This window comes from Aquarana catesbeiana, linkage group LG09 (genome assembly GCF_042186555.1).
Source record: "Aquarana catesbeiana isolate 2022-GZ linkage group LG09, ASM4218655v1, whole genome shotgun sequence".
Lineage (NCBI taxonomy): Eukaryota > Metazoa > Chordata > Amphibia > Anura > Ranidae > Aquarana > Aquarana catesbeiana.
In genome coordinates, this window is record NC_133332.1 from 156,379,653 (window position 1) to 156,392,946 (window position 13,294).

The following is a 13,294-nucleotide window of genomic DNA, read 5'->3' on the forward strand; positions in this document are numbered from 1 at the left end:
CTGCATGAGTGCTGCTGGCACTGGAGAGCTACAGTTCATTGAGGGAACCATGAATGCCAACATGTACTGTGACATACTAAAGCAAAGAATGATCCCCTCCATTCAGAGACTGGGCAGCAGGCAATATTCCAACATGATAACGACCCCAAACACACCTCCAAGATGACCACTGCCTTGCTAAAAAGCTGAGAGTAAAAGGTGATGGACTGGCCAAGCATGTCTCCTAAACCCTATTGAGCATTTCTGGGGCATCCTCAAATAGAAGGTGAAGGAGCGCAAGGTCTCTAACATCCACCAGCTCTGTGATTTTTATCAGAGGAGTGGAAGAGGACCCCAGTGGCAACCTGTGAAGCTCTGGAGAGTGCTGGAAAATAATGGTGGCCACACACAATTTTGACACTTTGGGCCCAATTTGGAAATTTTCACTTAGGGGGTGTACTCACTTTTGTTGCCAGCGGTTTAGACATTATTGGCTGTGTGTTGAGTTATTTTGAGGGGACAGCAAATTTACACTGTTATACAAGCTGTACACTCACTACTTTATATTGTAGCCACATGAAAAGATATAATAAAATATTTACAAAAATGTGAGGGGTGTACTCACTTTTGTGAGATTATACACACACACACACACATTCTCGCACTTGAAGTAATAGCAGTACACATATAAAAAGTTAATCTAGTGTTTGCAGCTGCTGTACACATAGTGCTATTCACTTGAAAAAAATGATACATATAAATACAGTGCTCACAAAATATTCAAATTAATATGTGGAACAAAATAAAAACGTCCATATATATTTTGCAAAGTGCTCCAATCATTAAAGTGAAGTTGTGCTCCAAACTTCAAGGTGCGCCACACACCCCTCCTATGTCCCCACTCACCAAAAGAAATGGACCCCTAGCTTTGCAGTCTAGAATGCTGGCTGTACAGGCAACGCACAGAAGGGTCCACACCAATTTACAATCTACATCTACTGCATAGGGGAGCAGCCTATAAACATTGATGACCTGGAATATTCAAGAATTGCGCCTGTGCTTATTACATCACGCCAATCGATAGCGCAGTACATACGGTGCATAATAAGGGAAGCTCATTTTTGTATTATAGGAGTTTAGCTTTATTTTTTCCTGGCTCAAACCTTCTTAGCTACAACATGCTGAAAAGGAGTAGGTGGTATGACCTAATGCAGGAACTCAGATTCAAAACATTGGTATGCACTGTTGTCTGCTAAAGGCAGTTGGACTTGCGTTATAACATTTCTGTTATTAGAATTGTACTTATGCAGCCATGTTATATAAAGACACGTCTAAGAGGAGGTCTTTAAGTTTGCTTTCACATGTATAGATAAATAGGGCACTTGGGTGTATGTAAGGGTTTACAACCACTTTAATAAAGTAGAACTTTTGGATATGGGGGGTGGGGGGGCATGTAATCTCCCCTAAAGGCTTCTCCTTGATGGTAACATTTCCAGGCCTGAACACGGTCATACACCCATTCAAGGCATTCCCCTTTTAGGAAACCTGATCCCTTGCCTGGATACTTTAAGTAACTGACCTAGAACAAGTATTCAGATAGAGGCTTTTGACTTTTCTAATCTGTATACTTGTCCCAGGTGAGGGACTCAAAATATTGAAGATCGTGACTCAGCATAAAAGGCCACGACACCGAGCATTTTAGAAGAAAACCAGAAATGGCAACCCTTTGTTTTTCTTCACAACAGTTTCTCTTTCATTACCTTTGTGTTTTTTGTTTAGTTTCAACAAGAGACTATTTGAAAAATAAAAATAAAAGTAGCAAGGGTGCAGGGATTGGAAAGATAGTACCAAAATTTATTTACAAAACATATCACATAGTGACACTATTTTGTAAATCTATTCACTACTATCTTTCTAATCCCTGAGCCCTTGCTACTTTTTCTTTTTTATGATTGACTGGATTTCCCCCTGATTTTATTGAGGAGCTATAGGATTATTTCCTTTAAAAGGAGTACACTTGCATTAGGGATATAATTTCCACATATGGATGATTATAAAATTGATAAGCCCATTTATTGAGCTCCAGATGGCCCAAATATGTGCATATATTGTATGTAAGAATTTTTTTGGCTGTTCACCAAAACTATTTGCCTTGGTGAATGTAAAGGACAATGGTGGGCTGGATAAAATGGTATTGTCATGTAGATCAACTTAATCTAAGGTGTACTTCACTACACAAAACACCCAACCATGGACTCCAAATGAATTCCAAAATATCAGAAAACATCCAAAATTAAGGAAAAAAAAAAAAAAAAAAAAAAAAAAAAAAAAAGGGGGGAGGGGGGGGGGCAGTTGCTGCCATTAAGTAAAAACACTACATGCGTTACTATTTTTTTTTAAATGTATTTATTTTTTTAAGATATAGTAAGTGTAGTGCACTAAAATATAGCTTTAAAAACAAAACCACCAAGAAGACAGATTATTAAATAAATATTTTCTTCCTGGAAAAAAATTGTATACAAAGCAGTCTGAATGACAGATTTCATAAAATACCACTAATTCTTTTATGATTTCTCAGGGCTGGCAGTAACTGAATAAACAGATGGCTCAGTAATTACAATATCAAATTCTACGCTTAACAAACCAAATTAAACTTCCAGGCCACATTCCGGTGCCCTGAACCTACACTGGCAGAACCCTTGCCCATTACGTCTTCAAGATCTGAGAGCTGCCAATGTTCAGAACAGTTCTTGAGCACCCATCCAAAACATGCCCTCATCCCCTCAAGTTACTTTATTTTTTATTTTTGCTTCTATGCTTTGCGAAGTGAGTGTGTCATTTTTTCTTTGTTTATTCATGCATTTCCATACACTACTCACGTTATTTTTTTTTAAAGCTTTCTAGAATTTTTTTTGTTGTAGGTTGCTATGGTTAAAACATACACAATTGTATGCATTATATTTTGGACTATTTTGCAAGTTTCAGAGTGTTTGGTAAAGAGCAATCATTGTTCATTTTTTTTTATTTTACATGCACATACAGGATTATACATTATTATTGTCTTCAAACTCACCTGGATGAGACATTTCAATGACCTCATTGTCATCTCCATTGTTGTTGTATATGACCACTGCTCTGGCTCCCACCATAGCAGCAGCATTGATTTTATCACCGAAGGTGCAGCCCCCTCCTCGCTGTATAAGTGCAATCCAAGGTCCATTCCAGTTCTCTGGAATACTGAAGTTCACATTGGATGTACATGCATAAAAATTCCTATGATTCTTTGGTAGAACCACCAATCCATAAGCTCTGTCCACTGGTGAGTCGTGGCCAAAGACCCCAATCTCTCCCTCCTCAAACAGTGTCCTGTTGTCCAACACATAGGAGAGATTTACATTGGCTGTCCACAGAATGTCAGCTTTGGAGCTCTGTACACCCAGAAAATACAGTAGCAAGGAAACCAAGGTTCCTCCTGATTGAAGCCTCATTTTTTTCTCAACAAGGCAGACCGTTCTGACAAGGGAGCAACTCTACTCAATCTACACTAGAAAGTATATCTGCGATACAGAAACCAGATCTGTTCTCTTCACTCTGGCCAGTGATTCTAAAGTGAACACCTCCCTGCATTACCTGCACTGCAGGTGCTCTACACAACCTTCCCAGGGGCGGGGATTTCACTTAACCCTTTTCTGCTACTTCACATTATTCAATGTTCTATTCAACAGGTACTACCAGTTGTCAGGTAGTTTATAGCATAGTTCAGAGCTCTCTGAAAAGCTCTCTGAAAAAGCATCAGCATTGAATAAAAATTTTTAGCTTTATGTTGAAGCTGAGCTAGCATTTCTAGCCTGTAGCAAGATAATGGGGGTTATTTACTAAAGGCAAATCCACTTTGCACTACAAGTGCAAACTACAAGTGCAAAGTTCACTTGAAATTGCACTGAAAGTGCAGTTGCTGTAGATCCGAGGAGGACATTCAAGGAAGATAAAAAACAGCATTTTAGCTTGCACATTATTGGATAATAAAATCAGCAGAGCTTCACCTCATTTCAGATCTACCCCTAAGATTTACAGCTACTACACTTCCAAGTGCACTTTCAGTGCAATTTCAAGTGCATTTTCCACTTGTAGTGCAAAGTGGATTTGCCTTTCGTAAATAACCCCCACTCTCTTGTTCTTTAATGGGATATAATTAAGCTGCTTTGCTGGTGATACTGATGGAGTTATTGCAAACAAATTTTCAAAGGGTTTTTTTTTCTAGTGATATCAAGAATAATTTTTTTTTTTATTTGGACAAGTTACCATAACACCATTCTCCCGTAGTTTTTAAGATCAAAGATACAACTATGTTGGTGTCCCTTGTCAATTTTACATTGTATTTTTTTAAATGTAACTGCCTACTCCCAAACTGTAATTTGAAGTAAAACGCATAGCCAAGTATTATTCTACACAATTTTTTTATTGTGCATTAAAAAAATAAAACACAAGAAAATTAGACATACTATCTGCCAATAGAACGTAACCAAAAAGTGCATTCTATGCATCCAAAAATATACCAAATCAAATCATTATTCAACCAAAAAAATAATGTCAAAGCAATAACTCCAAGGCCAATAATAAATAACACGTTATCTCCTCCGATTCCGCAACATGTCTGGTTGACGAACGGCCGTTCAGAAACTAAATGAAAAGCATGAAATGAAAAGCGGGAATCAACACTCACAAACTTCTGCTTATACGAAATTAGCAGAAGGAGCTCAAAGGGTGGCGCTAAAGAGCTGAAAAACCATGTAGTAAGTCACTACGTTCATGATTGTTGGTCAACAATTGTGTGCCGTGTGTATGCAAGACAAGTTTGGGCCAACACCCTTCAGACAAAAGTCCACAGTTTTGTTGGCCAACAATCCGATCGTGTGTATGAGGCTTAAGTATGCTCCTTCAGACAATTGTTGTCCAACTTTCCGCTAACAAATGTTGGATAGCAGGCTAGTAAATTTTCGGCGGACAATGGTCTGTTGTCAGATTTTCGTATCGCGTGTACACAAGTCCATCACACAAAAGTCCAAAGTACACACATGCATGCTTGAAATCAATGCTCACCAAACATGACATTAGCAGAAGGTGCCCAAAGGGTGGCACTCAAGAGCTGAAATTCCACGTAGTACGTCACTACGTTCGTTTTTGTTGACCGACAATTATGTACCGTTTGTATGCAAGACAAGTTCCTGGAACATGCCCTTTGGACAAAAGTCTGACGCTCTGTTGGCCAACAATCCGATCGTGTGTACGAGGCTTAAAGGCAACGAACATGGAGTTAAGCAAACACTGTTGTATTGAATAGTTCTAAGTAGTACGAGTTAATTGCAGAAACACTTGCCTAACAGCAATAAACATTTGGATGATGTAAAAAACAAGCAGAGTGGATTCAAGTAACAATGAATAGGCAGATTAAAACAGATAATAAGGAATCACTTGGTAAAACAGTATGAATTGTAGTGGTGCTTTTTAATAGTACAGCACTAACTGTGGAAGGAGGCCTGCCACCAATGCAGTCAGGCTCCCCATAGCCTCTGGGGTGATATTGCTAAGCGTTCTCTATAGGTGGAGGAAAGGTACCCCTAGGGGGTGATAGATATTCGGCTAGCAAAGAGGCAGTTTGTGCTGAAGGCTGTATCTTCTGCCCGCAGTTGGTTGGGGCCTTTTAACACTTGCAGCATACAGTAGGTGCTGATAATTGAGTCAAGTCTGCATGCAGTTATGGCAAGGTAACAGGGTCTTTAACTGAGAAGGGGATAGTAAAGGTGTCTGCTAGCAGTGTCCATGTATAAAAGAAACAGAGTAAAGGCTGGGCAGACTGCCCTGTCACCAATCCCGATTAAGGCTAAGATTCCAGTGCAAGAAGATGGAATGAGCAGGTTATGGATCGCAGTAGATTAGATTAGTGATTCCACAGGGGCTGTGGTAGCATTGACAGGAAGCCCCAGGTGGAGATCGATGTGGATGTCTCTATGTCCCTACCGCTGAGAATAACAGTGTGACTGGGTATCAAGTAATGGGTTGCACAATGTCACCAAACCTCTGGTGCTGCCGCAAATTGATCTGAAGACTGCTACTGGTGTGAGGCTGTATCTTCAATATGGCTCCTGTCTGACCTCTAAGATGTCCCTGGGCCAAGAGAGCAGGCCTGCCAGTAATAAACTCTCCTAGGATCCCCTGTGGCTCCAGGAAAACTGGGATTGGTAGTCCAAAAGCAGCTTGACTCCTCAAAAGATATTAGCTGTTAAACTAGTCCCAAGTCTCAAGACTCTTTGCTGCAAATCAGGCAAGATAATCTCCCTCTACAGCAGGGTTTCTCAACTAGGGTTCCTCCAGAGGTTGCTAGGGGTTCCTTGAGCAATAAGCAATTTCTGCCTCTCAGAAAAGTTCCCACAGACACCATTAACCTTTTTACTATCTGTAAAGGGGGTAATCCTTCCCAAAGACCACAACTGTAAGGAGCATTCTTCCCTTTGACCATCACACCAAGGTATCATGAGTTGTAGATATAGTCATTTTTAGCAGGAGTTCCCTGAGACCGGAACATTATTGTAAGGGTTCCTCTTTGTGGAAAAAGTTTAGAAAGGCTGCTCTAGAGGCTGGAAAGGAAGTAATGTGCATGTCTGAGTGTTAGAGGGGAAACAATTAGTCTGTTGTGCATTTTAAACATGTCCTTTCCTCCCCCTTACTTAGTAGCCCCTGCACCTGGCTACAACTGTATGCTGTAGAATTAACAGGGCCTTTCGCTGGAAACACCTGAACTCAGTCATTTACTGGAATGTCCACATAAGTTTGACCATATAGTGTAAGAGACCATTTGTTCTACATTTGTACATGGTTCTTTTTTTTTTTTTTCATCCAACCAGAATTATTCCAGCTGAGCTATTGTATTCTGCTGGTGGGTATCTATCCCTGCTGGCAAAATACAATGATCAGTGTCATGGGCTACAGCCGGTAGCATTAATTGTTTAGGAAAAACCCGACAAGCTGGTTGTGCACAAGTTGATCAATACATGGATTGAAATTAAGCCGATGATGATCCCTGCTGTACCGATGAATTTTGATCCTGGATGGCCAGCTTTAGGTAATAGTTAATGTGGTGGTTTGTGGAAAGACCTAAGGTGTGGACAGACAAACCAAGTGTGCCCCTAGGCTGGAGAGAGAACTGACACAGTTGAAGTTGTGAATGCAGATGGGAGGGAGGGAAAAGGATGTGGGTTTGAGTAAACAGGAACAAAGAACAATCAGGTGAGTGAAAAGGATGAGGAATTGCAGGAAAAAAATGAAAGCAGTTTCTGCAAAGTAAAAGAACTCTTAAGAATATTTTAAATAAATATTTTGATTTGCTGTGATATATGAATATCCATAGCATATCATATAAAATATGATTCATGTACACAAACAATATTATTTAAAAATAATATTTTTAAGTTAAACGTAAAATACTCCATACTGCTACATATACCTTTACTTACTTTTTGTAGCCAGCAGGTAGTGCTCCTGAGGCAGTTCTCTACTATGCAATGATTAGTCTGATCGTACTTAAAATATGACAAATATATTGAGTAGTAAATAAAGCTCTGTGTGTGAATGAGGTTTAGGGGCTGTGAATTAGTGTAGGGGCTGTGTGCAGGCAGCCCATGTTACACTATGGGGACCCAGCCGCTGCATGAGTACCGAGCACAGCCGCAGGTGTGCATGCAATTTACAGGCATGTGCATGCAGGAGTACGACCCCGAATACAGACCATGTGCATTTGTGGCCCCTCACCCACAGATCTGTCAAATTAGGACCTGTGGCTGTGTTTGTACTGCCACTGTGTCCTCAGAGCAGGGGTCTCCAAACTTTTTAAACAAAGAGCCAGACTTTAGGGGGACCAGACTGTGGTCAATGCGAGTTAAAAAATACATAGCTCCTGTGGTCGATAGGAGGAGGAATTTTGCCCCATAATGAGTATTTGTAAAAGGAATAATGCCTTATCATTGGTGTCAGTGGGAGGAATAATGCCCCATTGTTGGTGTCAGTGGAAGGAATAGTGCCCTACTGTTGGTTTTAGTGGGAGGAATAGTGCCCCATCATTGGTGTTAGTGAAAGGAATAGTACCCCATGTTATGTATCAATAGGAGGAATAGCATTTCATATCTGTGGGAGGAATTCCTAAGGTACAGATAAAGGCATGCAAAGTGCCCAATTCGGCCCCTGGGCCACAGTTTGGAGAGCACCGTCATAGAGTAAGAGGTAGCTCCAGCAACACAAACAAACCACTCATTCACACTGTATGGGCCAGAGAATGCATCTGAATGAGCCCTTCATTTTTAACATTTCATTTTCAGTTATGAATGAGCACAGTGATCAGTATCGATCATTCATTGTGTTTATTCACAAAAGGAAGGGTCAGTAAATTATATACTGTATTTACTGGCCCCTTCCCCTGCTGTGCATCCCAAAACATCCCTTGCCCTATGTGCCTGTGGCAGCTTTGGGGGGAAAAGGGGAGGGAGTCCGTTAGCACTGCAAAAAAAAAAAAAATTCTGAAAAAAAACCCATCAATTGCAGCCTCACTGTACCATCAATCGCAGCCACTGTGCCATTAATCTCAGCCACTGTGCCATCAATCACAGCGAGTTTGGGGTAGAGGAACTTGACTGGCCTGCACAGTCCTGACCTCAACCCGACAGAACACCTTTGGGCAGAATTAGAGCGGAGACTGCAAGCCAGGCTGCTTGGGAAAAGCTGGGTATGGGGGAAAGGGGAGGGAATCCCCTGCTTTACATTAAATGGGCTGGATATGATTTTAAATGCAAAAAAAATAAATGGTTACTAGTGCTTATGGGAAATAATACTGTAAACTGACCATGCCTTCACATATTTTTGTTTTTCTCCAGTTTAACAGCAGGTTTGGAATATTGAGCTTTTTTTTTTTGCTAAGCTTAACAAAGATTCAGCCTCACTATGTAAACAATGTAATTATATAACAGTAAAAAATATTTAATGGGGTTGAATTTCACACAAAGCTAAATGGCTATGGAAATGTTAATTAAATGTTAGCAATTACACATTTTTTTTTCACAGCCTGATGCTAATGATAAGAAAGCAAACATCTTTTTGATTCTATTGCCAGCCATCCTACAGCTCTAGCTATTGTCCAATAACTACATGGTAGTTTCTGTTTGACCAGCTCACCACATTTACTGACTGAATGACTCTTGCTTAATTCAGCCAGCATGTGGTTACTGTAAATTATATTGTAAATGACTCCTTCCTATACTCTTGAACATACAATGAAAAATGTACTGATCATAGCCACACATAACCCACACTAGTTTAGGTTGACAAACACCTATAGCATTAATTTTTCCTATTTTCTTTACTAGTAGGATGTTTGAGCAGTCATGGAATAGTTCACTATTCTTAGCCTATTGCTATTTTAAGTGCTGTTATGTTTAAGAGAGAAGTATGTTTTTTTGGTTTTTTTTGGCTATTCATACTTACCTAGGTGGATACAGTATCAGACTAATGCTGCACCTGTCCCCCGCCACCTCTTCACTGAGAACCGAGCCACCGAACACTGCAGATGGCTCGGTTCTCTCACCTCCCCAAGAGGAGAGCTGCTGACTGTCAGACTATCAGCATTTCTACTGCTCTGCCCCCCCCTGCGCTCATAGGAGCGCTGAGCTGTGGAGGGGTGGGGAGCGGCTGTCTCGGTGTCTTTCAGCAGCTCGCTGAGAGGTTGAGACTGCCATCAGTCCAGGCAGCTAGCGGATCCAGACTTCGGAAGTCAGGATGATGCGCTGCCTCGACTGATCCTGGTCATGTTCCAAAACGAATTGCACTCCTTTGACCCTTAGGAGAAGCAAGCCTAAAAAGCACAGGCTGGACTTCTCCTTTAAACCTCATATATTTTCTACACTAGAATTATTTTGCTACTTTTGCTCTACATTTACTTTAGTTTAAAGGTTTTGATGATATTTATTGCCTATGCACTACCTGATTATATCAACCAAGACTGTTTCCGTTTCTCCACAGAAATTCAAACAATCGATGCCCGGTTACAAAAAGGCATTTTAGGTAAATGTGTGCCCACAATAACTTAAAAGCCCATACATGTCATCAGTTTAGAGTTATGCAGGACCACTGGTGCTAAAATTATTGCTCTCACTCTGGCGTGCAGACTCATATACAACATGTGCAGGGCAATCAGAGTTTTCATATGTAGGTGCCCCAATGCACGCATTTTATGTAGGTGTGGGTATGTGTGTGTGTGTGTGTGTGTGTGGGGGGCTCTAAAAATGTTTTTACATTTCTTACTATTTTTCTCCTAATATACCCAAAACATTTTTGGTTTAACTTTTATTTTTATAAATAAACATTTTTATAAACGTCACTTCCTGGCCTGTGTACCACTGAGCTCCCGCTGCCCTTCCCAGCGACAACCGCCCATGACAGCACCAGGCCCGCAGGTAGGACAGTGGAACCCAGTGAACATGGCGGGGGGGGGGAGTTCGGAACATTGTGGCGGTGATGGTGGAAGTGATAGGCGGCTTCACAACCGCTTGTATCACTTCCACATGAAAGCTGACAGTCGGCTTTACTAAAGTACACACACTATGCTATAGCAGCCAGGATTGTGTAAAAAAATATGTCTGCGGCACTGTTAACAGCCAAATCCCCAGCAAGTGGTTGGGGATTCGTATTTCATTGCGCCCCCCTCCCCCCCCTCATCCTGGCGCCCTAAGGAGGCTGTTTAAGCCGCCTTATATTAGAGCCAGCCCTGTCCTGGTGTTTCTGTCAGTCCCTCTGATTACCTATTAAAAACTGACCAGACTAAGCAGGAGAGCACTGTCAGTTCTCTAGCTGTGCAGTCCTTTTGATGGGAAGATCAGTGTGCTTTTGCTTCTCCTCCCATAGCTCCTATGCAGCTTAGAACAAAGGGAATTTAATCACTTTTTTTGTGACTGCCGATCTTGTCTTTATGTCTCCAACACAAAGGCTGATCAGATGCTGCATCATCCTCAGGGGTTCCTGCAACTACACTTTGTGGCAACATTCATCTGGAGGTATCTCTATTAATAACTATATATACCTGTGTATATGTGCACAATTCAACCAGGCCTCTTATCAGACACATTGCTGATAATATCTGTTTGTACATTGGATGTATGCATGGTATTAATCTCTTCTTATATAGAGCTTGTATTATTTCTATAGTGGTGTGCATCTATATGCTTATGGTTAATGTTATATGCTGGTTGCAATAGTTCTTCTGCTTTCAATTACTTTTTTTAGATTAGTGGCCAAAGCTCTTCATGACCGATGTTTGCAGTCAAAAGGAATCAAACGAGGTCTTCCAAAAGTCCTTTTGGGGACCACTGGACTTTTGCATGTAATAAAGCTTTCATTCAATTAAAAAATAAGTTGAGAGAAGCACCAATTTTAGCATATGCTGAAGCCCAGAAACCACATAGTATCCAGATGGGTTATGACCAATAACCTTCATCAGTCAAGGCTTCATTCCTAGTGAGTACAACTACTCAGTCCACAAGTTGGTGTTCTTGCCACTTAAATGGGCTATTGTTGACAAGGGCAGTGCCAAACGCTGCACTTCAGCTCTGTGTCTTCCTTACAGCTTCCTAGCTGTTCTGTCCTTCATGGACTCTCTCTACAGCTACCTAGCTGCTCTGTCCCTCATGGACTCTCTCTCAGACTCGGGTCTTGGCCTGTCCCAACCTGGACATTATGGTGCACACCCGCATCTCTCACTGCTCCCTTCACACACTGACCCCCTCAGTAGGGTGAGGCCCTGAGCTCTAACTCTGGCTCTCATATGAAGTCAGCACACACCTGTGCCATTAGTGTGCTTGCTTCTTACAAAATCTGGCATACACCACCATTTTAAACTGTGGCATGGGCTCGCCCTGCCACAACAAGTTACATGATTATCTGTACAGAGCTACATTTGAAGTAAGAACATATAATAATCCTTTAACCTATGTCCTAACCAGGACTCTACCTGATATGCTATGTACCCTACAGACTGATGACAAGCATATCTAGAGCCGCAGGGTTAAAGCCATGGTCCATGGTTATAACGACACCAGACATGAGAGTACAGGATTCTCTCCCTATTTCCTGATGTTTGGGAGGGAGCCTAGATTGCCCATTTACCTCCTGTGGAGGAGTGATGGCATTATTGATCAAAGTCATTAGAAAAGGATCAAAAGAGATGAGCATCACAAGAGCACCACAAGAACAATAAAAAACTTTTATTTAACAAAAATAATATTAAAAAACAATATGCACTCACATAACCCCAGCGGGGGTGTGCACCTTTTACAGCCTTTCATAGATGTATGACTATAGTCCTGGCCAGACACAACACCCTGGTAAATACCAGTAGAATCCCAACAATATTAAACAGCGAGCTTGCTAAACAGAGCACTCCAGGTCCGGCGTCTGCCAATCCCTTTCGTGGCTCTGAGGAAAGGTACATCCCTCTGACAGAGTGAATCATAGGTTGCTCGATTCACACTGCTGCGATGTGAGAACCCATGCCAATCCATACAACTCGCATACAGTTCACACTGGCCTATGCGAACCGCTGCGGGTGTCAATACAAAGTTAATGACACCCCCAGATTGGTTCACATATTGCAGTGCGAACTGTCAATTCGGACAGGAATCGGATCGCATGGGTGTGAACACCCATGCGATCCGATTCTGGTGATGACCAAAAAAAGGGTCTTGCACGACTTTGGTCCAAATGCAATGCAAATTCAGCCATACAATCTGTTTGGCTGAATTCGCATCGCACAGACATCGCATGTGATTTGCATAGCAGTGCAGTAGTGTGAACCCCGCCTCAGGGATGTAACCCGCTTTTCTGAAGTGAAAAGGTTGAGAATTACTACTTAGTAAAACAGCAACCACACACAAAACACAAATTGAGGAAACAGGGAAACGGAAAATCAGCGCCCAACCAACCACCAAAACAAAAACAACCAAAAATAAAACAGCACAACCACATAAGCCAAAACAAAAAAGTCAGTGAAAAACAATCAACAGGGACACAGATCCTAAACCAAACAAACCAGCATTCAAATAGACAAAACCACAGACCCAACCCAAATCCACAGAATCAGCTGAACCAACAATATTAACTGCAGCACAAACATGCCAGGCTGGTCAGGCAACAGTTCCAGGACACCCCTGTGGCCGCTGATCTTGTCTTTAGGTACAAAGACAGATGCTGTATCATTCTCAGGGGCTACTGCAACTGGATT

At 41.5% G+C, this 13,294-nt stretch overlaps 1 protein-coding gene across 2 annotated transcripts in view; it reads right to left on the reverse strand.

The window, feature by feature from the left end:
- RNF128 (ring finger protein 128) overlaps positions 1 to 13,294 on the reverse strand; it is a 218,685-nt gene that overhangs the window by 95,059 nt on the left and 110,332 nt on the right. Inside the window, exon 1 of one of the 2 annotated variants that reach the window (XM_073599296.1) lies at positions 3,053 to 3,598. The exons of the other annotated variant lie outside the window; for it this stretch is intronic. Coding sequence (XP_073455397.1) covers positions 3,053 to 3,467 — 415 coding nt within the window. The 5' untranslated portion in view covers positions 3,468 to 3,598. Of the gene's footprint in view, positions 1 to 3,052; positions 3,599 to 13,294 lie in introns of those variants that run through there. 2 annotated transcript variants of the gene reach the window in all.